Below are 27,626 nucleotides of genomic sequence, written 5' to 3' on the forward strand. Positions count from 1 at the left end.
GTTGGTTTTATAAGGAAGAACTCAGCTATTCTGAAGGTAGGTGAAAAATACATAAAACTCATATGTGGATATAGGCTTTGTAATAACTTGTTGAAATGCAGCAGTGTTGCAAATGCAAATTAATTTATCAGTAAAATAAGAAGTTCAATAAAACAGGCTTCACTGGAGACAAAATGGATAAGAAATGAATATGGGTTTTGTTTGAAGCTTTACATTAAAATCATTGACACTTATATTTCAGCTGCTATTTATGACTTAAAACAAAGGATTTCTGGAAATAAAATGCTTGGTATGATAAATCATTTACCAAATATCTTCAGAAATGCATCATAGAAATGCATGTGTCCTGGATTTCAGCTGGGAAAGATATTCTCTGAAATAGCACCCAGGTAGTCACTCAAATGGTTTCTAAATATTTTCTTGTGTCCCCTGGAACACCATACAAGATTTAGGGTTTAGAATTCAGATTAATTTTTAAAATGATGCTGTTATAGTCTACCAAATGGTTTGATGAACTCAGTGCAAAAATTCCAAAGCACTTTCAAATAGATGAAGAAATTTAAATCTGGGAAAGGTCTAAGCTTTCTAAATCCAATTTGCATTTTAGTTCTGCAACTGTATATTGTTAATTAATATCAAGCAAAAAGACTTGTGACATAAATTGTTTGGATAGCTTTAATGTCTTACTTTAAAATGAACTCCTGAATTAAGAGTATGGAAACTATTAGAATCAGCATTCAGCGCATTCTGTTTATCACACAGCAGGCAATCATGAGACGAACTGTCTACAGAGAATTATGGAACAAAATTGCTATAGTAGCCTTTCCTAGTCTTTGCTTATTCTGACTGACTCTATGAGGTTTTTATCAACACACCTATGCTGTTGAAACTGTTGTTTCACAGTTGTAGCTTTGTGTATTTTAATTTTTTATATAAAATACTGTAAATATCCATTCCCTATTTTTTTCAATTTGTTCATCTCTTAGACTTGTAATGTCCCATATCAGTGAGCTCTAAACTGAATCCTGCTTTGTAAAGAGTGAAATCTGTGCTGCATAGTTTTCAGTAGCACTTTGTATTGCTGTTACTGTCCCTTTGACAAAGGCAAGAGCCCTCTCCTTTGCTGTTGCAGTAAGTCAGGACTGCTAGGTATTCTTCAGACAAAAGTAAAGCTGATGGTGATGGTGGATGCCCTTTTTGCAAAGAGTTTATAAGGTTTGCAGTTGGAATGGGAGGTGGGGGGCTCTAGCACACAAACTGATACACTAAAAGCTTTGTATCTTCCTTCTCGTCAGTCCTGTCTTTCTCATCTCCATGGTCATTGCACAAGGGTGTGCCCTTTCTCAAGTGAGAGAACAATCAGATGAATACAGATGATTTTTCACTTAACCTTTAAAAATGTCTTTAGATCAGAAGTCCACTAAATCTCTCAGCTTTCCTGGGATTAAGTCTCTGTCTTAATTTATTTCTAAGCTCTTTCAATTCTGTACCTGAGCTGTTGTTTATGGGTACACTCCAAGAATCATCCTGAAAAGATACCCATCCTCCTGCCAATCTTCAAAAGGGTTGGCTCATCTGTGGTATTTTTCAAAAGAATAATAATGGAATTTTGCTTGATATAAAGCCCTCCAAATGTGTATTAGATGGATTTGTGGTTCAAAGAATGTCAGAACTCGTAACCTGCACCTCCTAACTTCTGTATTTGTAAGTTTTAAAAAATACCTGTGCAAATATGTTATTTGTTTGGGGTTTATTTTCTGTGAAAAGAAAATTAAAGAGAGTAATCTATTTTTCCTTAAGCTTCCTAAATATCAAATTTTGAAAATTTACAGGTCTCAGAGTTTACATAAGTGTTCTTTCTCGGCTTTACATTGCCTTATGACTTTTATTTGATAGTTTACTGGAATGGAGAGTTGTACATTTACTAAGTTTTTTTGTAATAGAGCTTTGCACCTTGTTCATTCTTCAGGATATACCTTTGTATATCCTTCTTGAAAAACCATCGGAATGAAGGAACTGACAGATGACTTAATTTTTTCAGTTTCTTTCTGCATAAATTAAAGCAAATTTCACCCATAGGTGACAGCAAACTCTTGGAAACTGAAACTGCAGTCAACCCAATGTGAGCAATTAAGCACACAACAGTGACAGCAAAAGTGCTTATGTGGAAATATGCAAAAAATCTGTAGCTAAACAAATCTCAGAAAACCTAAGATATCTTTCTGAGAACTGCAAAAGAGCCACCTAACGTGGGTGGAGATTGCATGAGGAGAAAACCCTCAGTTTGAGGGCAGCTGAGGATTTCCCTGTAGCCTACACTTGGGCTTTGCTCTGCTAAGAAGCTGATCCCCTCCCCTAATGGACAGCTCTGCTTGGCATCTGTTATTGGAGAGAGCTGTAAAGTGTAATTGCTGTACCTGCTTTCCAGCCAGAAGAGCTATGGAATGTTATCAGATGCTTCCCACCTTTGCAGAACCAGAAGGGCCATATGTGTGCTTACATGTCAATGCACTGAAATGGGAAATCAAAAATGAGCCAGTGGGTTATCACACACATTTCTGTAGGAGCTGATGGGAGCTGTAGTCTGTGCTCTGAACAAGTAGGTCATTAGGGCTTAAAAATCTTGGTCTGATCTCCTGCTTTGTCACCATGAATAGGTTACTCTTCAGTGCATTTTTAAGGAAAACGGGAGAATAAGACAGATAATTTTTTTTAACTCTTGAGTTAGTAATTTTTATATTTATTTTTCTCGTATTTTGATAAATTGTGTAGTTCTTTACCATTTCCATTAAAAATTATAATCAAGGAGAAAAACAAAGCCAAATCTTTCCTTTTTTGCTTTTCCTTTCCAAACATGGAGGAAAGCCTTGAGATGCTCTCATCCTATTGTTTGTTATCAGCAAAATATTTCTTATGAAATTAGAGGCAAATGAAATATTTCTAGACTCTTTTATTTCTTTCTCAACAATAATTTTAACTTGTGTTGGAATAATATTTAAACACATTAATAGTGAAAGCTGGTAATTAGATTCAGTCTTTTGTAGTGTGATTTTCATTAATTACATGCTTACTTTAGCCGAGTTATTTTACACAATCTGTGATCTTCCAGACATAGGGGATTAAATAACTACAGATGAGTTCTTGGAGAAATAAAGCACATTTTCAAGGCACACTTGCTGAACAAGCCTCTACTAACAATGAGATGGATCACCTCCTGGGCATGCGTCTTCTTTCCATGGGAGGTGAAGGGAAGTCAACAGGACGAGGCTTTTTGATCCTTAAGTTAGGGAAGATGAATTTCTTTCCTTCTTGGGTCACCTACTGGCAGATGTAAGAAACTGGTGCTGAAGTCCCTTCTCTACCTGGGTATTGGAGATGAGACTTCCTAGCAGCATTTGCACAGTCAAGGCTTTAGCTGGCAGATTTCTTAATTTTGTTTTATTTAGTTTTGGTTTTGTTTGTGGGTTGGTTTGTTTTTTTAATAGCAAAGTAATTAACCATCCTCTAGACAGAAAAAATCCTCAAGCAAGCCAAGAAAATAATTGTGTACATGAAGTTTTATCCTTTCCCCACCTCCTTTTTAATAGTAAGGAGATGCTTGGAGGAGTCTGTGGTCAATTCTTACCCTTTGTTGCAGATTGTTCACAGGACCCTGGCAGCCATGCTGGGCGCTTTGGCCGCTTTAGCCGCCCTAGCTATTGTTGGGGAGGTAAGTTACCAAACTGTGAGTGCTCCCTTTGTCCCTGGCTGTGGTGTCAGGTATCATTAATCTCCATGCGTGCCCGGTTCTTACTGAGCACATGGCAAAGCAGTGTTTTTTTAAGAAAGATAAATGGTGGGACGGACACTGGGGTGGGAAAAGAGGTCAGACTAATGTGTAGACAAGGGGAGTACAAAAACGTCAGTTGATCCTTTTTATTCTGATTTGCAGGAAGCTGACTGCAAGCATTTTCAGCTTAATCCAGCGTTAGTTTAACACTGTTATTTTCAGTAATGTTAGGCTACCAAGCAAACCTAAATGGAAATACACTTTATACTACCCTAAATAATTACATCTCATGCCTGCATGTTCCAACCCTTTTGTTTCGCCTGCTGCTTACTCTTGGTTGATATATAGTCAAACATCAGATTGATTTTCTCAGTTGTTCTCATAACCACATCATTACTATGTTCCCTTTAATACCCTCCAGTTTGTTCACAGGTGAATTGGTATGCTTTTGTTCTTTTACCAAAAAGGGAACTGCAGTGTACCATGTAATTTGGTTATCTTTTATTTCTGTAATGTTAAGGAAGGAACAACTAGACCAACCAATAGCTTGATAATGACTGATTAGGATGCCAGCAGTACTTTGAATAAGTAATAATAATAATAGTAGTAAGGGCAATAATAGAGTCCTTTTTTTATGTAGCTTGTAGGAACACTTATTAATTTCCATCACATTTATTTAAATGGTTCATCAATTAAGTGGAGTTTATAAGTCATAGCTAATCACAAGTTAGGTGGCATTCACTTGTAATTGTATTTTTTGATTGCAGAGGCCAAGTATGGTCAAAGTGGTCGAGTGGATTGACTATGAGACACTGGCATTATTGTTTGGAATGGTAACTAAAATGTATCTTTTGCTCTAAATATGCCAAAATAATCACGTTCAGTACAGAGATGTTTCCTTTTAGAACACTTTGTTGATTGTACTTTACTCAGACAGCTTATGACAAACATTTGTGTCTTAAGGAATTTACCAAAAAGGATGAGGATCAGACCTCTGAAACAGTCTTTTGAAATGTTGATCCTTTACTATTTTTTTTTTAATCTGTGAAATTGTATTGACAACATGTTAAAAACATCCTTGGGATTTATAAACAGAAAGACTTGTTTAAGGGCCAAATATTATCGCTCTCATTTTTCTTTTTAATTTTGTTTATTCAAAGCCTTCCTCAAACACACTCTGCTGGAAGAGTTGTTTCCTGTCTCACTGTTTTGTCTGAAGCTACAAAAAAGCAAGCCAGAAATGGAGAAGTAATATCTGATGAGATTTTAATCCTATATTATTTTAATAATTTTGCCTGGAGCTATTTGTGGTAAAAAACATTGTCCAAGTGCTATTAGACTATAACACAAAATATACAATATACAGAGACAAAATTACAATTATCTGTTTCCATTCTGAGCTTTTCTTATTTCCTGACACTGGTCCTTGCTCCTTGCATTCCTCACAGAAAAAGAAAGCAAAAAAAATTATATATTATGTTTAGAGCAAAGACAGAAGGAAAGGAGACCTCCCTGATGTGGGAAAATGCAAGCATTTCTTGAAGCCATTATCTTCTGTGCTCTGTAGAGTATTAATGCAGAGAGCAAAGACACTTATTTGGTTCTTCTTGATTAATGATGTAAGAGAGATACTTTGAGTACTTAATGTATGATGCCCACTTAGTCACTAAAAATGAAATTCAACTAGACTGGTATGACATTTACAGACTGCTTATGTTGAGAAGTATATTTCACCATATGATGTATCAACTAGAGATATTTGGCAGCTGTAGTGGATATTCTAATATAAGGGTGATTAGATTCTCAATGTTGTGTCAGATAAGAAGTCCATTTGTCAGTATCACAATCTGCTTTGCTTTCGTTTTGAGTAATAATTCAATTACTTTTATATATCAGTTCCAAGTGATTATATTTTTCCCCATCTTTTGGCAGATGGTTTTGGTGGCCATATTTTCAGAGACTGGATTTTTTGACTACTGTGCAGTAAAGGTGGGTTTATTTGGTACTAGATTTATCAAGTTAATATTTATTCAAATCTGTCACACCAAGAACAATCTTAAAGAACCCTTCTAAGGTGAGCATATACTTATCATATTAGAAATTGCAGTGGTCATGTTGCAATACTGGAAAAATCCTTTTGGATGAAAGGAAGCCCTTAATGAAATTCTATTTCTACAGGAGAAGGTTAAAGGTCCCCAGTAGGGTACACAAGCATTTGGGCACTATTAAGCTGAATATTTCACTGATTTCCCCAGGACTGCAGTTCTGCTGTAGCTGAACTCTCTATGCCTGGCAGTGGGGCAGGGAACTATCATTAACTGTATGACCACATATGAAAAGTGGCCACAGACCTTTGCACAGTAAAAAGAATTCTCTTTTTAAAATTTTACATGAAAAGTGTAATTCATAGCATCACAACTATAAAATTAGAGAATGGTTTGGGTTGGAAGAAACGTTAATAATCTTGTTCCAATCCCCCTGCCATGGGCAAGGACACTTTCCACTAGAGCAGGTTTCTTGAAACTCCATCCAGCCTGGACTTGAACACTTCCAGGGATGGGGCACCCAAAGCTTCTCTGGGTAACCTGTTGTAGTCTCACCATCCTCACAGTAAAGAATTTCTAACTAATATCTGATCTAAGCCTACTCTCTCTGTTTAAAGCCAATCCCTCTTGTCTGATCACTACACACCCTTGCCCAGAGTCTCCCCCCCAGCTGTCTTATTGCCCCTCTTTAGGTGCTGGAAAGTGACCCTGGAGCCTTCTCTTTGCCAGGCTGAGTAATGCAGACTTCTTCCAGGTGGTTCTTGTAGGAGAGGTGTTCCAGTATTATGACCATGTTTGTGGCCCCCCTCTGGAGTCACTCCAGCAGTGCTGCTCTGAGGATGGGCAATGTGTCCCAGGTGTGGAGTGGAAGGGAGGTCTAAACCCCGTTAGTTCACCTGGCCGTGCAGGCAGAAGATGGAGGCTCAGCCCTTCTCCTGCCACTGACCCCTTTATGACTGGCAGCAGAATGTGGTGCTTCTTCAGACTTGTTTCTTTGTTTGTGTGATGGGATTGTTTGCCCACTTCCATGAATTATTTTCCTGCCAAATTATTTAGTATTGGAGAGGGTGCTGTTGGAGTAATAGTAAAGGAATAGTAAATGCTCTGAGCTCATTGTTGTTCAACTTTGATCAAGTTGCTTTATCTACAATTTTTTGAAATCTAAGCTGGAGGGATGCAGTCCATTAATTCTGCTTCTGTTTGTTTTTCCTAGGCTTATCGGTTCTCTCGAGGCAAGGTGTGGGCCATGATTACGCTTCTGTGCCTTATTGCTGCAATTCTTTCTGCATTTTTGGACAATGTTACCACTATGCTGCTCTTTACTCCAGTAACCATAAGGTATTTTATTGTTATGGATTTGGACATGGTCTTTTATAGCCAGCAATCAGTAGTAGACATGTCTGCAAAATATTTGTTTGGAGGTTTTCTTAATCATTTAAATGGAAATTAGAGCTTCAAATACTCTTATTGTAGTAGAATAAAAAGCTAGCACTTTCAGAAGAATGGATTGTCTTTTGCCTTTGCATTAACATTGAGAACATATCTGAAAATTGTGAACACTGCCTTGGCAGCTAACTGTTCTGGCTTGTATATTTCAATGGCAATGGCATATTGCACCAAATGATCCCTAGTAGATGATTTTTTTTCTCCTGTAAAGCAGGCAGAATTTTTTAATTAAAGCTGCTTTATTAATTGCTGGCTGATATTTATATACAATATTAAATAGTAAATTCTGTTTTAGTGAAGTTGTTATCCCTTTTAATATTAGTGACAAACAAATTTTTGAAAAGTCCATATTTCATCTTACAATTTTCTCTTGAATATGAAAATCTGAATTTTATTCCTTTTGGTAATCATGTCATAGGGATGACTACTGCTTAATTGCACAGTTTGAGATTAGATATTTGGAACTTTGAGCAGACAACCATGAATTTAATTACTTCAGATTTCTGTAAATTAATAGCAGGTTATATGCAACTACATTTAATCAGTGTGGGATTATAAATTACTGTTTAACCTGAATTTAACCTGTGTGTAGTCAGGAAAATCTGTTTAATCCAGTTCAGTTTTGGAAAGATCTAGTGTATTTTAGAAATGATCCTGAGAGACGTAATGCTTGCAGTCATTATCACATTAAAGTACACAAAATTCTATTAAGATATGCCCTCTCTTTAAAATGCAGTGTAAAGCAGTAAAACCCAATTTTGCAAGTGAAGTTTATTCTAGACTGGAAACAGCTGGTGAATGAAAGGTCCATTTGTCTTCTGTCTGATTATATTTTAAAGAGATGGCTTTGCCACACCCTAATCAATAATTGCATTTCTAGCACTAAGCAGCACTGGAGCCATTAAACACCAAGTTTTCTTTAGCTGTGTTACAGAATATTTTGGCTAAATATAATTTGGGAATTGACTGAAATCCGGAAGTCAATGTAGCATAAAAAGCTTTTCACAGTCAGAACTATGGTAACATTTATTCCGTTTTCAAAGAATCCTGGAATAGCCCAGGTTGAAGGGACCTCGAAAGGCCATCTGTTCCAACCTTTCATGGGAAAGGAAAGCTAGATGAGATTATCTGGCACTCTCTTCAATTACATCTTGAAAACCTCCCGTGATGGGGACTCTACCACATCCCTGGGGAGATTTTTCCAGTGGTTAACTGTTTCCACCATAAATTGTTTTTCTTATGTTGAGGTGAAATCTCTCCCTTGTACTTGTTGGCTCTTATCTTCTCCATGTGGATCCTTGTGAAGGGAGAGCCTCTGCCTTTGCAGTCACCTTTAAGTAATGGACTTTTGTACTAAATATGTACTAAGTCCTTTTGTTTTATGCTAAATGAGTCTGTAAGACTGAAGAAGGGGAAACTCAGTATGTGGGAAACATTTGTATTTGAATCACTATCAAAACTAAAATAAAATTTTATCTCACCTACTAAAACCAAATAATTGCTTACTTCAAAAAGCTTCATGCTGGGGGTAATTTTCTTTTTTATCTTACTGCCATTGTCTGCAGCTTCACTGTGTTGCACTGTACAGTCTCCATTGCCATGGAGATAAAGCTTGCAGAAAATTGTACTGACTCTGCAAACATTAGGGCTTACATTTCCTATGAGAAGGCCTAAAACATGATAGTTGTTTCACTCTGCATTTTGTAGTAACCTGTTAAACAAAGTAATAACTACCTCCTTTTGGCTGTTGCTTATTTTCAAGATACTTTGTTATTGAGAAGTGGAAATGGCTAATGTTTTTACATATGAGGAATTATATAACCAGGATAAGTAAACTGAGGAACTGAGATCTTGCCATCTAGCTAAGATGTTCTGATGGATTTACACTTTGGGCTTAGCCTTTTCTTACTTTAGAATTCTCTTTTTAAAATACCACTAGGCCCATCAAGAAGAAAGAATCACTAAAGAAAAGTTTAGCTTATATTTGGAAATACTGGGAAATCAAGGAGCAATGGAGTCAAAATTGCATGTACAAGTGTGGTCTTGTACCACAATTGATACATTTGAACCAATAGCGCTACAAAGTATCCTTTAACTGAATGATTTCATGCTGCTGAGGAAATAGTGTATTTTTTGCACAGTTATTATTTTCCAGAGTCTTTATGTACTGACATATACGCCATCTCAGAGTGTTTTTTCTGAGTTTTAAATTGACACTCTTGGTGATAGTGTAAGTGAATCAGGTTAAGCTTTTTTGCAATAGTCTTTTCTCTTTGAAATATAGGTTTTAATAACACAGACTTAGGCTAAACAGTGAAGTTCAACCCTTCTTTCAGGGAAATGTGTGAGAGCACTGCAGTGAGAAAGCATTCTTCCTGCACGCTCTTTCTTTCCCCCATTGACTATGAGATATAGGGGACAATAATTTAAGTGTGTCCTCCATCTTTACATTCTGGAGGAACTTTTTGATAAGTTGAGAGGAAGAAAGCAGTTGTTTCTTACTCCAAAGTGCTTAGGTGTGACTTTAACTTTCAGCTTTTACCAGCAGAGCCCCAGTTTAAAGTCAAACATTTAGTTCAGGACAGAGCGGATTACACTGGTGTGTGCGTAAATGTAATTTGTGAGTTGGAGTTATCTGTGCGAAGATTACTCTGCGTAAGTGGGCTCTGAGTTCAAACAGATTATGAGGTTACTGAGTCAACCCCTGTGTTTGTCAGAGCACTTTAAGGGGCTTCTTATTAAAGAAGCAAGTTACTTTTTCTGATCAAAGCGTCATCCCACCAAAGAAGTATTTAATATATTTGAACTGCTAAAAACATTTTGAGAATTTATTAACCATAAGGAATGTGTGTTTTCTGCTTGTTTCATCCCAAATAGAAATACTCATGATCAAGCTTTAGAGAAGGAGGAAAATAGGAACAGAATAAACTGAATAAACTAGCCTTGAAGCTGAAGTCTCTAATAGATGATTCATGGCTAATAGGCAGCCTGCACAGTCCTCTACCACTGCTTCCCATAAGAAAGTTAATCACTGTTGCTGAGTGCAGAGCTTGTGGTTGACCAGAATAGTTTTCCACAGGTCAGTGCAGCTTAAGGACCATGGTTTCGGAAGCTGTATCACAGTGAAAATTTGAAATGCTATTTTCTCTGTAGTCAGATTCTTGTAATAGTTGACTACTTTTAATTAAATGCATCAATTTTGTTGGCATTAATAACTGCATTTCAAATGTAAAGAAAATCCATAAATTTTCATTTACATTGTTATAGCTACTTTAGCACAATAGATGATTTTTAACATAGCATTTATTGACACATTAGGTTTAAAATCTTACCATTTGTCTGTGAAATGACTACATTTTGTAATTTTTGTGCATTTTAATATTTAAGGTAATTTATCCATGGGATAAGAAGTTAATTTCATTATCTTTACACTGCAGGCTCTGTGAAGTACTTAATCTTGATCCTAGGCACGTCCTGATTGCGGAAGTAATCTTCACAAATATTGGGGGGGCTGCCACTGCTGTTGGGGATCCTCCAAATGTGATTATTGTTTCAAAGCAGGAGCTGAGGAGGAGGGTATGTATTGCAGTTGTTTGGCTACTAAAATTAAGTAGTGATGTTGACTTATGCAATGTTGATTCTTCTCTTCCCCCAGACAGCCATATAAACAGAACATAATTGACTTTTTTTGCCATGCTGCTTCTTTTTTAGTAGGATTATCAGAGAGAAGAGAGTGATCTTTTGGGGACAAAATAGTGATGAAGAATAGACTTTTTGATCTGGACCGAGAATACCAGTTTCCTTTTTTTTGTTGTTGGTGAGGATTTCCTTATTAATGGCAAAGTGAGGAAAGAAACAGAACAACGAAGGGCTGCAGACAGGGCAACAAGTTGCAAAAAACCAAAAATGTGAAAATGAAGATGAAAATCCATCCATTTTCTCTGTATAGGTTTGCTTTCAAAAGTTAAATCTGAGACAATTTGACATTTTACAGAGAGGTTGCTTTGCCCTTGTAGAGCCATGACACACATAAGGCACTTTATCCTTCAAGCACAGCCCAAGGGGATGTGGGGTGTAAGAGGGGGTGGGTGCTTCTCCCATGCAGCCCAGGCTGCAGCTGGCTCCCACCTCCTGACAACATTTTGCTATCTCCAGGCTGCAGAGACAGATTTCAGCTTCCAACTCTTGGCTCTTCTATTGTTTGCTGGGTGGCTGGTGCCAATGGGAAAGCTATGGTGCTGGATGGGACTGCAGGACATGAACAATCCAGCAGGAGCATCCCAGTCCCACCATTTCTTCCCACCCACATGGGTCTCTCTGCCCTGTGGAGTGGCTGGGGCACTGCTGGCAAGTGTTTGCAGCCCTCAGTATCAGCATGGAGCTGAGTTTACTGAGTTTTCTGCGCTTTCAGCTATCCCTGCTACCCCTGAACATGAGGGCATCAAGCCTTCCTTCTGCCTCTGGCACAGTTTGCCACCCCCTTTCCCTGGTGTGCTGTGGGGCAGCAGGGAGGCAGTCTGCTCAGGATGCAAGGGGCAGCACCCCCTGGCATGGGGCAGATCTGCCCTTCTTCTCACCAACATGCAGCACCATGGAACAGGCAGTAATATATGTAATGGGCACATCTGTAAGGACACCAGGGAGGAGCTTTCTGTTTTGGCCAGGTGTCATAACCCACCCCCCAAAAAAATAATTATAGAGAAATTTAGTGTTCATTGGGCTAGTGTAAAAACAACTGTGCAAGTGGATGAGGGAGTTGTAGTACAAAATCCTAAGTTTATGTTTTGGAGTCACTTATGTTTCTATTGCTCTGTGAAAGAAAGATCTCTTCTAATTAATTGAATGCACTCAAATTAATTAAGTACTGTCCAGGTTGTGAAAGGTCTTTGAAAGTTTGTAGTATTTAATAAACTGAATGTTTGCCATCAAAATTTTTGAAATGTCCTGCAGTTGGCTAGTTTGGATGGCTACTTTGAAGACTGTAATATTTACTGTTAGCTGAGAACTTGCTAGCTAAGTTTTAAATTTTAGATGTGAAATCTGTGCACCTATTTAAAACTTCTGATCTAAAAGAGAATAATTAGCACTTGCCATGCAGGTAATTTTCCTAAATACTCGGAAACTCATAATTTCTGTAGAACCTTTAGAAGTGGCAATAAACATGGGAGATAATTAAGCAATTGCAATTGAAAAGAAACCATGTTACATTTTTCTTGTTTGAGCTATTGATATTTTTAGGAGAACTCAGATGTATAAATACCCTGGCAAATATGATATTATAGCAAATTCTGTATCTGACACAAGCACAAAAATCTTTCCAGATGTTTTCAGTCTGGATTATTTTCAGATCTTCTGCTGCATCACAGGAATAAGAATGTAGTGAAATAGATTAGGTTCAACACAGGGTCAAAGAATTTACACTGCTTCTTTTCTATATTCTCAATTATTATATCTATGTATATAAACAAAAGTGGGTCAAAGACCTATCCTTGGTCCTGAGGCAGAGTGTCATGGTCTGGGGTATGTCCTCACTGCTTAGGGCTCACCCCTTGCAAAGGAGATTTGCCTGGGAGAGCGCTGGCTGGGGTAACTGGATAAAGCCAAGAGAGAGGTCAGAGAGGGAGCTGGACCATCTGGCCTCTTACAGTCTGAGCTGTTCAACTAATAGCTGCATTCCTAATTTTGTCCACCTGCTCCAGCATGCTCTCTTTAGATCAGAAGGAGAAATGTAGACATTGCTGCCTTGTTTCTGAAACTACTTCTAGTAAAAGGTGCTGCGCAGAAGGGTAACATGAGCCAGCACAGTTCTGTGTCTAAAATGCATGGGGAGCCTACTACATTGGTACCAAGTAAAATTTATTTTATTCCTTTTTTTTTTTTTAGCTCTTTCAGAGGTAAAAGTTCTTGAATGCATTAATGACATCTTAGAAACACTCCTTCATGTAATAAATTTCATAGTTTCTATTATGGTGTTTTCTATAGAAAATACTTGATTTTTACCTCTTCTTAGCATTATGGTCATGTTTTTGGACATTCTAGAAATTCTAGAATTTTTTTCTACTTGATATTTTTGTTGAAATTCTTCTTTTCATTCTCTTCTCAGTGTCATTTTTGCACAGTAAGTACAGGAGTACTTGGACAACTGCCCCTGCAGGAAGTTGAATAGTTAACTGTCCTATGTAGATGATTTGGTTTTCTACTTTGTTTAGGTGCTATCAGGAAGAGAATTTTACCAGTCTTCCTGAACTTTTACTGCTGTACATCAACCTCTAAAAGTATTCAAGTAAAATATTATGCAAGTTTACACTTTTGTAGGAAACCTTGGCTTTTATATCAATATGAAATGAAATGCAGCCTTGTTACTTTGGGTGCTGTTATCTGGTTACAGTGTTAGAAATGCTTTACTTTCTGTTTACTGTGGTGCTGGAGAGACTTTTCTCCCTAGCTTCTGGGGAAAACTAGCATAATATTAAAAATATTTTATTTAAACCATGTTTGAATAAATAAGATTTTTGTAACATTTTGCTCATTAAAATGTAGCAATAAGTCTCTTTACTTGTCTTGAGATGCAAATGAATGTCAAAAGGATATTTTCTTTTTAGCTGTTGTTAATTTATAATCCTGACATATTCCCTACCATCATGACTGGAATCAGTGGAACATTTGCATAATAGGAGAGGAAGATTTGTTGTGTTCTTGGCTGTTCTTAGTTGAAGTTGGAAGAATTTTCACAAAACAGCATTTATGTTTTGATTTCAGGATAAGAGCAAATGGAAAACTTGTTTAGTGAATAGAAAACATTTTTTAATGTTTTATCATCTCCAGAGTGCTGCTACAGAATAGCCACTGTTAACAAAATTATATTTTTATTTTGAAGAAATATGTGCTTCAGACTTCAGGAACTCCATGCGTGTATGCACGATAGAGCATGAACCAGTTGGATATGGTCCTTGCTCTCAGAAGGATTGAACAGCAAATCTTCTGTATTTGGGAACTTCATGAACTTCTACAAACACACCTTTGAGATCAGAAGTTGCTGTGCTCTAAGCACAGGGTGTGATTTCCAGTTCTTGAAAGAATGGATGGCAAATAGGTCTCCAGAGCAAAATGATGCTGTGAACAAAGCGATAGTGAACATGTGCACTGGTGTGTCCGAGCTAAATCTGAATAAAAGAAGTAATCATGAAAGCAAAGGCAATTTTAGCAAATGCTAGCCACTGGGTTATATCCTTTTATTTACTGTTTTGTTAGAATGTGATAAAGTTTGTGCTGTTAATCTGATGTCTGATGAGGATTTGGGGGTTTCAGCATACCACTCAGAATTATTCCTGCCATTTAACAGGAATTTCCTGTGAAACTGACAGACATCAGATTTTCCTGTGCTGGCTTTTACAGACTTTCAGCCTTCATGATGGAATTTAGCATGATGTGATATTAGCTGGTTATATTTAATGAGAAATTATGGTATCAAAAATTTATAAATGAAAGTAGGAACTTCTGAAAAAAAAGAGAAGAGAAAATCCTATTTATGAAGCTTTACAGATATTTCAAGCACTGGTAAAATGGATTCCTGTAGTTTATCAGGCTATTTTTGTTGAGTTTGCTGGATACAAGCTTGTTAAAACTTTTAATCAATTTGTAGAACTCTCCCCCTTCTGTTGATGTTTGATTGATTCCTTTTCTCAAGAGAAAATTACACTTATTAGTGTAACTAAAGTTTATGAACTAAAATGTATGGGCTTACCTCTGATTTCACAATTTTTACCATCTATGCATGTAGTAATCATTAAACAGTATAATGTAACACAAGAAAGGAGATTCATCAGTGTCTCAAATAAACGTTATCTCCATGTAACTGCGTTAGACCATCAGTGGTTTCTGGTTCAGTGACATCATGAGCAGCTCCCATAAGAGACAATGCAGATCTTAGTCATTCAGCTAGAAGGGATGTTTAAGTCAGTGTAGAAATAATAAATTACTCTTGCTCTTCTTCATTTTATTAGTTTTAAAATATTAAGTAAGGGAATTCTGGCTAGAAACAGTACTTGCTGCTCCCTAAATTGCTGCACATAGCTATAAGTTTTGCTTTCTCATTGCTCTAAATAGACAGATTCCTTATGGAAAGGTCTGAATTACTAGAATTTATTTTCACATCTCCAGAAGCAATGAAAAAAATAATAACCAAGATGATAAGAAGCTAGAATTTTGGGAGAACAATATGATGCTTCCTCCTAATATGTAATTGATATATTTGACTTTGCATTTTAAACTATAAACCAAGTAAAGATTCCCACTCTGTTTCAGCTCTGAATCTGTAGGCGGTAGAACCTTTAGGCTGTTGTCTTGCTAGAACAAAATCTTTAGATTTTCTCCTGATTGGGGAACAGGATGAATTTGACACAATCATCATAGCCTCAAGTAAGGGACATTTGAAGCGTGTTTTGTATTTATCTAATAGATTGAAATCTCCTGGAAGAAAAATATTTCTTGCCTATTGGGCATATCAATTCTATTCCAGTCTATTGTGCAGGAAAAGAAAATCTTTGTGAAAATGACTTTTTGTTGTATGCAGGAGACATGGGGAGCTCTTTAATGCTTTTTTACAATGCTGGATCCTGGCCCCAGCAGCGCAGAAGACTCAGGAAGTATAAAATGTGCTATCCACAGCCACAAAGGGTATGAATGTAGGCTCTGTGGAGAAGCTGTGTGTCCTTTCTGGAGTGTGGGAAAAGGAACAGGGACAACTGATGAAGCAACTGTGCCATGACCTAGGTATCCTCTGTTGCATCCATGGTATCTGTGGTACAGTGAAAACTTTTTAGTCTTCTAAAGTTCCCCAAGAGGCTGCCAGCTGGCTACCAGCGATCCGACAATGCTTGGTGTGAAATCAGCCTTCCTTTTCCCTGAAAACATGTTCCCTGTGTCGCAGAGAGACTGGGGTTAAGCACCCAGCCCAAAGCATCAAGGAAGGCAGCTGTCTTTATTTCACTGTATTTCAGCCTTTCTCATATCAGCCATAAAAAGCGGTGCATTTGGTAGCCCTCAGCCTCCATGGCTACAGGGCATCAGCTGTCCAAGGCTGATTAGGATTCATTTTCACTCACTGTCTCTTGTGGGTCAAGGCGAGGAGGTAATGGGGAGAGAAGCTGGGAGCAAGGGGTGGGAAGAGAGCTGAATCCAGTCTCACATTATCACTGACAATCCTGTCATGCAAGCTCTGTCCTGAAATAGGCGCACTCCTTGTTAGAAAACAATTTGTTTCAGCTGAATTGGAAAGCTGTTATGCAGTAAGAGCAGGGCAGTATTTTTTCTTTTTCACCAGGGATCTCAGAGATATGAAGATCAATGTGCTGATATTATGAACTTTAACAAAATCCTGAATCTCAGCCCAGCTACTCCCTCTGAAAAGTTTGGATAAGCTCTTGGATATGATGCCAAAAAATCTAGTAGATATTTTTTTTTCTTCTTGTGATGGTGTCTGCAAATCACTTTCAAGGCTTATCTACGTCAGCTCTTATGTCATGAAGCTGTGTTAATCCTGATTTTTTTTTTCAGGGTACTGTGATCTCTATCTCATTTCAATTCCTTTCAGCTATGAGTCAGACCCCAGCATTTTAGTTTGCCTTCTAGGTTGAGCTGATTCTCCTCATCAAGAAATTAATTTTGTGGATTTCAAGTGATGTATTTCTTCTTCTGTATTTTTTTGAGAAGCCTCTGCATCGTGGCATTTCAGGAACCAGACACAATTCTTTTTCCTTTGAAATAGGTGTGATAATAAAAAATGTAAAGGCAAGTGGCTTTTTGTATTTGTATTTACTTGCAATAAGCTACTTCCTTAAAGTCAAATTCCTTTAATATGTGACGAAGACATCATATATTTAAACTTGAGGGCTACCAAGAATTCATCGGGTTCCTATTTATCTTTTTTTACTTCCTACTTTAGCATTTATCTTTATTTCTGTGTATTTCTACAGAGAATTTCTACCATCATATTTGGCCTGGTAGTTGGCCAGTCTAAGAAAAGTTTCATCTCCACTGCTTTTTTATGAGACTAGTCTGAGTGCAAAAGTAATTTTCCTCATTCTGGTAATTCTGTACTGAGTATAATCTGACTACTCCTAACTACTTTATTGCTCTTCAACCACCTGTTTTCCAGTCATTTTTCTTTAAGAAGATAGTTCTTTTTTCCAGTCGGGTTTAGGCATTTCCATTTTGGCTGGTGTAGCTTCAGTGTTTTTACAGCTTAAATAGTTTTGGCTTCCTAGCTCTCTTTGCTATTTTAGAGACCATACAAAACTCAATAATGATTTTTCTTACTTCCTGAGTTGTTTAATGGCACACTGTCAAAGTTGGAAAATTTCTGAACTAAAGCCAGTTCAACTTTTGAGGTTTAAAGTTCTTATTTTTCTGGCCAAAATTTTATGATCTTTCTTTTTGGCTATAATCTTAGAGGCAACCCATATATAGATGGGTTCAGATAGAATCATATCTATATTGAGATATATTAGATATATTAGATATATTTAAATATATTTATATAGATGTATTATTAATTTATTGTCAATGGTTTTCATTTAGGAAATAAACATGGGGGATATGGAGCTTATATACTTTGGGGACTGGTCTCACAAACACCGAGCCTTTGCAGGAATCCTTTTTTTATTAATTTGTAAATTTCCTAGAGTTATGAATGTTGTTTTCATCCCTCATAGAAATGTCACCTGTAGCTCTGAATCTTATCTTGATGCCCAGAGGCCAATCTCTGTAAAAACTGTTTTATAAAAACTGTCTTACAGAGATGTAAGACACCTAAGTGGCTGACCTATTGTGTAGGTAAACTGAATGAAGGTACATTGTTTTTCTTTGTGGTGTCACTTTTTTCTGTCAAATTCTTAAAATGATCTCATCCCAGTTTCTGAAGAGTCTTCCTTCTGCTTTCATAAAAGCAATGGCTGTAGTTAAGTTACAGCAAAAGGCCAACGAATGGACAGGTACAGTTTCACCTTTCAGTGTCTGCAGAGTAGAAGAGTCAAGGAATCTACTATTAAATAGCAAGTAGGGATGATATTACCTCAGAAAGCTTAAACCTGTATTTTAATAGGATCAAATTCTAATCCTAGGTCTACATATTTATTGTTTGAGATTTATTTGACTGTCTGCAAGCTATGGATTTTTTTTTTTTGCCAAAGAGCACCAATCTTTATCTGGCTATGAAAGTTCTTTATGACTGTCATCAGTTTCTTGTGTTATGTCTTTTTATTATGCCCTGTGGTGTAATAGAGAAACTTTTCCTTCCTTTTTTGAACCAGAGACACTTCAACTAGGAAATTTTCCACATAAATTCTTTTAGGATTTGACAATATAGAAGAACACATATTTAAAGCAGCAAGTTTCCAACAGTCTTAACACACTGGAGGTAACAGCTGATTCTACAAGGGCAGATGTTTTTAATATGCATTGGAATTACCAAAAGGCCTATAGGAAGCTCGTAGTTAAAAATCAGGGAACAATAGAGACATAGTGGTGTGTCACAGGGAGATCCTACAATCAAATAACTCTCCAGAGTCTCTGGGAAATCAGTGGTTGCTCTGAAAATTCATCTAGGACAACCTGTGCTATCCTGGGCTTGAGCAAGGCTTTATTCCAGGTGTCATAGGTTTGCTCTGCTGGGATCACCAGTTCAGACAGCCTCTGTTTTTTGGATATAAAAGAGTTCCCTCCTACCAAACTACTTGGATGTGATCCTCATTGGAGCTTCATGGGTAACTTCTTTTGGACAGGCAAGTCATGACTGCTCCAGAAAAGCCCAGCCCAAAGGCTAACCCTGATCCACTACAATGTGAGCAATATGGAAAAATGTAAAAACTCAATTGAAAGGGACCCTAGAGATCAGTTAGTCCAATGTCCTACTCACAGCATGGCAAACTTCAAAGTTTTAGGACAAACTGTCACTGTGCATCCTTATTGCTTGGAAGTAATGAATATGTTCAGCCTTTTAATACATTCTGCTCTTTTAAAACCCCTTCATTAAAAGGTTTCACTGTGCAAAATACAAAGAATTGGGTTCATTTATTAACCAGAAAGAGGAATAAACACAATATTGACATATAATACTTTTGTTGTGAAGAATGGTTCAAATAGAATTATTGTAAGCATTTCTGTTTTCACCAGTTTAAACAAAATCTGGTAATTAAAATTCAACTATTTCTGAGACTTTGAGTGATTTGAAATGAATTTAAAGTAATTTAAGTGAGAAGAAAATGTTAATGATTCAGTTTGGGTTTTGTACTGTACATTTCAGGAACACTAGGTGTGTTTCAGAGTAACTTGTAATGCAATGTTCTTTGAATTAAATTTTAATGTGGCTTGTCTCCTTGAAACACATGAAATACAGCAGATATTGTACTTGGAACTTACTATATTGCTTTATATTTATTATTGATTGTTAACGTACATAAAGCTGAATGCTTTTCCCTGTAGGTAATATAGAAAAATAAATGATTTTTAATTTAGGGTTTTGTTTTTATTTTCAGGGATTGGATTTTGCAGCCTTCACAGGGCATATGTTTTTGGGTATCTGCCTTGTTGTTCTGGTCTCCTTTCCTTTTCTCAGACTTCTTTACTGGAACAAAAAACTTTACAATAAGGAGCCAAGTGAAATTGTTGGTAAGTGTGAAAAAAAGTTATATTGTTACACAGAATATGTGCTAAATGGAAACCGAGTAGTGGCTACTACAATGTCTTCAGATGGAAGTGCCCACCCTCCTCATTATCTGAACATTAATTTTTCAACTAATAATTCATATTTTATTTTTAGTAGTGGTATTTTCTGTTTTTTACAACTGGATGTTTTTCTGGTGCTAAGACTGAGGTTTTGACATGAGTTATTAAATATCTTACAAAATTTGCAGGAATATTTTTCATCATCACAGTCATAGGTATGAGTATCAGGATGTTCTGTGTTGCAACAGATAATATCTGCTCAAGGTGCTGAGTTCACAGGCAGATTTAGAAATATTCCAGGTTTCCCTTACAACAAACACAGGGCACTCATGTATTCCTTTGCTCATGGTTTTCTTCCATTGAATTTTTCAGCAATCTTTTACCGGTCTGTGGTCAGTGAAAGACATTTCATCAAAGCAGAACTTTTCAAGTCCTCCCCAGCTTGCCTCTGTGGCTCTTCCTACCCTAAATTTCCCTGGTGCATAATTTCTACAATTCAGTAGAACTGAATCTATGTCTTTTTATGTCACTCACCTCAATAGTCTCTAGAAGTCTTCTTAAAGCTGTTTCAATGACTGTCGACTGTGTCAGTCCCTCTTTGTCTTCATGCTTTTATGTTTTTCAATTCAGTCCATTTTGAAGTATTTATCATTGTTCTAGGGCTTCTCTTTCAGTGCTGAAATTTAATACTAATCCCCAAAATGTTCACCATTTCTTTGCAAGGTGAGAAATACTTCAGTAAGTATAATTTATTAGCAAGCTTTTTACAAAGACAGTCAAGTAGAACCTTTTTCTTCCCTGGGACTGATGCTTGTTTCACCTTTGGCTGCAGAAGACTTAAGATCCAGGCTTCCACTGACCGTGCCACACATGTTTTAATGTCCTGTATGATGTCTCTCAACCTGTGTGTGTGGCATCTGTTTATCATGGAGAGGACAACTTCTGATGCTGCTGATATATCTTGGCTTCATTTGTTATCTGTGGAGAAAGACAAATGCTTTTCAAGACTAATGGAGCTGTCTATGCTAGAAGAGATATATTGCAGGCCTTAGAAGTTTACTTTTCTCTTATAAGGAGACTCCAAGGTGACTAACTGTGGCAGAGACTTTAATGATAGGTATTTCATTTAGGCAAAAGGAGTAGTTCCTGTAGGGACTTGCCCTGTTCCAGGGGAAATTTTCTTGAGGATTATGGTTTTATTAAAAGCCAGAAGTGACAGTCCTCTCCTCAGTAGATTATACCATGTGTCTCAAATCCCATCTGATGGAAAAGTCAGAGAAGAAATTTCCCTGCTTAGGAAGATCTTCTGAAGATTTGTGGTTTTGACTTTGGCGTCTATTCAGCACGAGGTGCATTCAGTTTACCTGTCTGTATTGCTAAAGGCCAAAGTACTTCCCAGAATTTAGATCAAAAGTATTTTTAAGGTTTTATAGATATTATATTAACTATTTTCTAAGACATTTAAGGAGAATTTCTCTTTCTCCTATATATCTGTCTGGTATGAGGTAGGCATTTTCATTTTAAAACTGCTGTGGTTTTCTGCAGCCTTAGAGGTCTTATCCAGAGAGCAAGAGAAATAAAGAAATTATTTCAGACCCTAACATGCTTAGATTCTTTCCCAGTGACACCCTACAAATTATGATTTTTCAAAAAGCCATCAAGAAAATTAATTCTCCCAAATGTAAACAATATTGATCCCAATATAATAGCATTATTTTATAAATACATCTTTTAGAACATGGAATTGCTACTTTTTTCCTTTTGGCTATAAAATTTTAAAGCATATGTTTTGGATTTTTAAGAAATGCAGTATGTATGAAAATTTTTCAAATTAATCTGAATAGTACTGTTTATTCTCTGACATACTATTTTTTCCAGTGAAACTCTAGTGAGCCTATTTCCTTCAATTAATTTCTTGGTAATCCTTGTTGCTTGCACCTTAGTCTGGTCAGATTTAGCAGTCTCCTAATCAGTATACCATGTGTTCTTGTAATCAGCTGCTTGCCCTTGGCGGCAAACCTAATCAGGAGCTGTTCAATTAGAGCAAAAGCTGAAGAGCCACTCTTTCCATAGAAAATTTCTGTGAGTGAGGAAGAGAAAGAAAGAGACCAATACAGCTCCATTAGGAGATAGCTGTCATGGTTTGGATTGCAGAATAGCCTCCAAGGTGCTTCCGGGGGTCCTTTCATCTCCAGTTGAAATGGTTCTGTGATAACTTCAAATGCCTTGTTTGAAGCAGCTGTTTTAATCAACTAAATACCAGTCTTTCCTCACCTTGCCCTCAATTAGCAATTAAACAAGTTATGTGAGATTTAATTGGTATATTATTCTCCCCAGATTTTTTTTTTATCCCTGTGCACTATGTGCTTTAAGCTTTTTTTTTTTTTTCTGCTGCTTTAGGATACACAGAATATTAAAATGGATTAGTATGAATTTTAAAACAGACAATGCTCTTATTATGAAGATACATTTTTAGCTTAATTTCAACACTATGTGTTACCAGTGTTTTTAATCTGTTGGCTTTCAGACTGATTTGCAGCACCTCTGCTGCAGTAAAAATACCCGTTCTTTCCCCAGGAGCCACTGTCTACCTGCAGTGGCTTTAAGTGGGGTAGCTAACAAAAGAAAGACTCTGAAGAACTCATCCATGAGAGAGAAAATCAAATGTTCTTCAAGAATTAAGGGATCTTTGAGGACTTTTTTGAGAATGTCTTTTAGCTGATAAACCTGCTCCTTGTTCTGTACGATGCAGCAAAATATGCTAGGGCTAGAAGAGTAAGCTGGGAAGGTTTGAAAAGTTTGTATGTATCTACACTTTCCCATGTGTAAGGGAAATAATATCTGAGTGTACGAGGAATTAAATTGACCATTTCTACTGCCACTCTGAAAACACGAAACCAGAGTTTTTTCTTCCTTTAAGGGTTAAGAATACATTATTTAGTTCCTGGAAAGTTTAGCAATACACTATTATGTCTCACTTGTCAAGCTGTGGAGACGTGGACCTCAGTGTTTGGCAAGGTTGCCATCCCCAGGAGAGTGAGTGGCACATGTTCTGGTGACAAATATTTTTATACTGGCCATTTTTGCCAGACAGGAAGATGTTTCTCCTAGCACAACTTTGGCACCAGCTCCCCATTTCTACTTTGTTGCTTGCTCTTTTTTTCCCACTTTCCAAGGCTGAAAGACATCCACCCTTTAAGTGGGAGTGGTAATAGCAGGAGACGGGGGAGCATGTTATTCCCTCTGGTGTAACTCACTGACTGCAGCAGCTGGGAAAATACTGATGGTAGTATGAGAGTCAGCATGTAAAGCTGACAGCAGAAGGAATTAATTAATCATAGTCATATGTAAAGTGCTTAATGTGTGAAAAACACAGAGCTGTTTCCCACAATGGGAAATGCAGTAACCAGATGAGTGAGCAAATCTGTTCCTTTCTTCCACGTGAAGCTCTACAGATGTTCTCAAAGAGAAGAAAAAGGAGAGGAGGAGGGAAAGAATCACTGCGATGACTTGCAAAAAAACCTACAATACTTAGTGCTAGACACTTTGAAATGCAAAAAGCTGACTTAAAATAATAGTTAAGTCTAGGGCCACAAGGACACTGCAGGGACACAGAGGGCACCCAGGATAAAGTGCAGTGAAACATCACTATGTGTGCTGCTCAGGGTCAAAGAACAGTCTTTAGTCCTATTTTTGCTAGTAAGATATTTGTAACCATTTCTTACTAGAATCAGTGAAAGGTACATCAGTGATGTAGCTGAATTAAGTAAATTAGCAAATCCCTGTCCTGAGGTGCATTTGTGCCTGTGTAAGTATTTTACTAACTGCCAGTAAAGCATAGTTGGTATTTAATGTGATGTTGGAAATAGTCCTCACTTGGAAGCTGATTCAAGTGAGGAAAGTAGCAAGCGGTTTTTGAAGGCAGTAATGTCCAAAGAAAGGAATATTTCAATATGTTTTCATTTCAAGAATTCAACTTCAGGCTCAGTCTGAATGGAAGTTTTGCAATATGCATTGCACTCTACTGTCCTTGATTAAGATGCTAATTTCATTGGATTTTATGGGGAATATTTTTCAATCTTGAGTACCAATGAGGACAGTAAAATGTGTGTTGGTTTTTTTGTGTGGTCTCTTTTTCTCTCTTCTCTGCAATTCAGTTGTAGATATTAACACCAAATAGTGAATAGTTAACATTTTAACTCTCCTACTGTGAATGTTAGCATGCTGAGCTAAAAGGTGCAGCTTTCTTATGAATTCTCTTGGTATCTATGATAATATCTTTCTGGTACATATTGTGTCTTTTATTTGAAAGAACAGTATGACTATCAGTTTCAAACAAAATAGGTAGTCTCAATGTCCCTTCAGACACCGTATTTAGTCCTTTTTGGATAATAAATCAGGATCTACCAGGGCCATGGCTTTATGTTTGAAAATGAAAAGCAAAAGCTTCAAACAGTCTTTAATTATTTGCACCTTCAATAGCTCTCTTGGTGATCAGGAATGAAAAGAAGTACAGCTATTTACTTGCCACAGACTGAAGATTTTTGTATTTTTAAATGTTTTCAATAATTTTATGCTTTAATTCCTGTATATGTCCTTTGAACTGCTTTAGAGTTGATGGAGTATTCCCCTTGGAAAAAGAACAACATTGATCTGCCTCTTCTTGTCTTCAGATGATAAAAATAGTATTCTGACATTGCAAAACAAGGAGAGTATGACAATCTCATATTATTTGCTTAGTGCATTGATAATGTTGCCATCATAAGAAGGCAGCTGTAATATTACTTTAGCTGTCTTCTGCAGAAAGAAGGTATAATATAGTGTCATTCTGAATCAAATGAGCAGCACCTCACAATTTATTATACTCATTTTTCATGTAAGGAATGAGTACTGGAAAATCACTGAGGGAGGGGAAAACTTAGTGCTAGCTCCTGTTTCTTTTACAGCCTCTGTGCCCCTCTGTTTTTGTATCCAGACCTCAGCTGTGAAAGGGTTGCGCAGGTATACAGTGGTTGGCAAGGCAGAGCCTTTCCATTGGGGTGTTTGAGTGAAGCTATGACAGTTTTTCCACTTTCATGGCTCTGAAGATCATAAGGTCTTCCTAATACACAGAGCTTAAAACAACTGTTTAGTTCTATGCAACACATTACCTGTGTTTATTTGTTGCAGAAAGCTTTCACTGTGATGGTGTTTCAAATTCAAGTGTAAACTTGACAGACTTTTAATTGCTCTGCTATTTTCATTTATCAAAGCGTGTTCAATGTATTGCCATTTTTACTTCTAAAACCACTGATAAAAGTTACGGTGAGTCTGAAGCAAGCTGCATTGTATTGCTCTTCATCTTGTCCCCTTAAAAGCATTAGAAGAGGCACTATCTTTTGAAATTTTTCCAAAAGACTGTTGTCCTCTTGAGGCTTTATATTTTTGTGGTTCTTTTTTCCTTATCCTTAGGAATGCCATCTCTAAGTGGTGGCTTGTGGCCCCTTTTCTCATATTGAAAGGACATCAGCAGTAGTTACATTTTGTGCTAAATGTTTTGGGATTGGAATGTATCTAGTTGTGTTTGCGGAAAGTACAGTGAATTTAAGAGAGGTTGTTTTTTCTAAGGGAGACTTGTAGTTTAATGGAAGACATCAGCAAAATTGGCTTTCATTGGCAAGTCTGGCAGTCTGAATGAAAACTATTTGATAATAAGCTGGAGTTATCTTTCTAGATTTCACACCTGAGAAAAATTTCCTGAAACAAAAACAAGAGTAGAATTTTAGATAAATGCATGCTCAAAATACTTGGCTCTTGACTTCCTTGTGCCATTCTCAGTGTAACAGAATAAAGAATTTTAAGCACATTAAGTAAGTACTAATGAGCGCACAGAGAACCTAAATATATTCAGATGTATTTAAAAGATGGGAAATTGCTGTAGCACTAAAATAAGTTTGTGTCTCTAAAGTCTGACTTGCCCAGAGATGAGAACAGAGCCCATGTTACCTGAGAGAGAAATATCCAACATATCATTCAGGAACAAGCCAACTGAAGGTTAATGTATATCTTTAACAACCTTCCTGGAATGTAATGAGAACTCTAATTCACCTTGATATCTGTGGATTACTCCGAGTCCTTTGTGACCATCATCGACATACTAAATTGACTATTCCATATAAAATCAGGGTTAGGCTTGTAATGTTGTAGATTCTTTCATGGGCCTGCTGCAGCCTGCTCCAGCTCACTTGGAAGATGACTCCTGGTGAGTAATTTAGGTGTTTGAAATGATGAACTTTGTGATTTTCTGCCCAGGCTCCAGCTGCTTTGCTGCAGGATGAGGATGCCCTGTAATTCCTATGTGATGGATGCAATCCCATGCTGGGTAGCTGAGCTGGCATTAGGTGCCTTTATGACTAAATGTGGCCTCAGATGTCACGCTGAGTTGAAAAGCTTATATAAATTCTCTGTACTGCTTTATGCAGCATTGTGCACATTTCTTGTGTTCCTTTGCATGTCTTTAGGTGAATAAGGCAAAACATGTTTTGATGTAGTTTTGAAGACTCTGCAATATTTATACCTATGCTTACCTTATCCACTATTGACCAACTGCACTATTCAAAGCAATAAAAACAAGAATATTCCAGGGTGGGGTTTTTGTTTGTTTGTTTTGTTTTGTTTGTTGGTTTTTCTAGATTTAGATCCTCATGCTTGTGTCCTGTTGGGGTGTGCTGCCTCTAGGAGAGAGGCATAAGTGTTTGAACTGTCATATCCCTCAAGGTGATTTTTTTCTACTAATCGGTTTTTAATTTTGGATTTAGTTTCTGCACTTACAAAATGGAGATGACACCATCTAATAATGCTTAGAAGATTGGTTACATAATAAAAAGTTATAGGTATTACTATCACTAGTTAAGCTAGAATTCATGAAACTTAATTTTCTTTACAGTTAACATTTAAACAGAAATATTCTCATTCTGAGAATTTGGCTATGAAAAATAATCGCTTTACTGAAAATAGGTAAGCTACAGTAACATGTGGAGAAAAAAATGAAACAAATATTCAGATAAAGGTACTTTGAATGATGTTAGATACAACCCAGCAGTGCAAACTTGGGTTTCTTGCAAAAAGATAGTTTATGTAGTTAGTGCACGTGCAAGTTGAAAATTGTAATTTAATGACAATTCTTATCCTCTCATCAAGGTTGGTCATGCTCTTCTGAGTATCTTCAATTAACCAACCTGGCCTTTTCAGATTCTGAGACTGGGAATTAATTACACTCAGGTTTTGAGGATGTCTTCTTTGTTATTGGCAGCTGGATGGGAGGGAATGTGTGATTACTCCAGTAAAAATCAATCTGACTATTAATTGTCAGATTGCAGAAATAATATGCAGTTTTCAAATAAAGAATATTTTCTAAAATGAAGAAATTTTATCTTAACTGTCACAGTCCAGGTCAACAGTTGAAATTTTGTTAAACTCAGTGGGTCCAGGATGTAGTGTTTGTGGTTTCCAGGGCAAAATATGATCAGCAACAAAGTCAGAACAGATTAGCAGCATAGGGTTTACATGTTTGAGGAGCCTTTATCTGATCCTATAACTAAGCAAAAAATTAATATTTTCTTGTTAGAAATGGTGTTTTTTCTATATTCTTGTTGGAAATAATA

General features: G+C 36.9%; 1 protein-coding gene across 1 annotated transcript in view; it reads left to right on the forward strand.

Annotated features, from left to right (window-relative positions):
- The window catches only part of OCA2 (OCA2 melanosomal transmembrane protein), a 158,041-nt gene that overhangs the window by 47,995 nt on the left and 82,420 nt on the right, over nucleotides 1-27,626 (forward strand). The window contains exons 9-14 of the mRNA XM_054271957.1: nucleotides 3,638-3,709; nucleotides 4,537-4,602; nucleotides 5,702-5,758; nucleotides 7,028-7,152; nucleotides 10,698-10,836; nucleotides 19,794-19,926. Of these exons, the coding sequence (XP_054127932.1) occupies nucleotides 3,638-3,709; nucleotides 4,537-4,602; nucleotides 5,702-5,758; nucleotides 7,028-7,152; nucleotides 10,698-10,836; nucleotides 19,794-19,926 (592 nt within the window). The remainder of the gene's footprint in view (nucleotides 1-3,637; nucleotides 3,710-4,536; nucleotides 4,603-5,701; nucleotides 5,759-7,027; nucleotides 7,153-10,697; nucleotides 10,837-19,793; nucleotides 19,927-27,626) is intronic.

This window comes from Melozone crissalis, unplaced genomic scaffold (genome assembly GCF_028551555.1).
Source record: "Melozone crissalis strain CALT ecotype California unplaced genomic scaffold, PUWL_Pcris_2 ptg000013l_1, whole genome shotgun sequence".
NCBI classification, from domain to species: domain Eukaryota; kingdom Metazoa; phylum Chordata; class Aves; order Passeriformes; family Passerellidae; genus Melozone; species Melozone crissalis.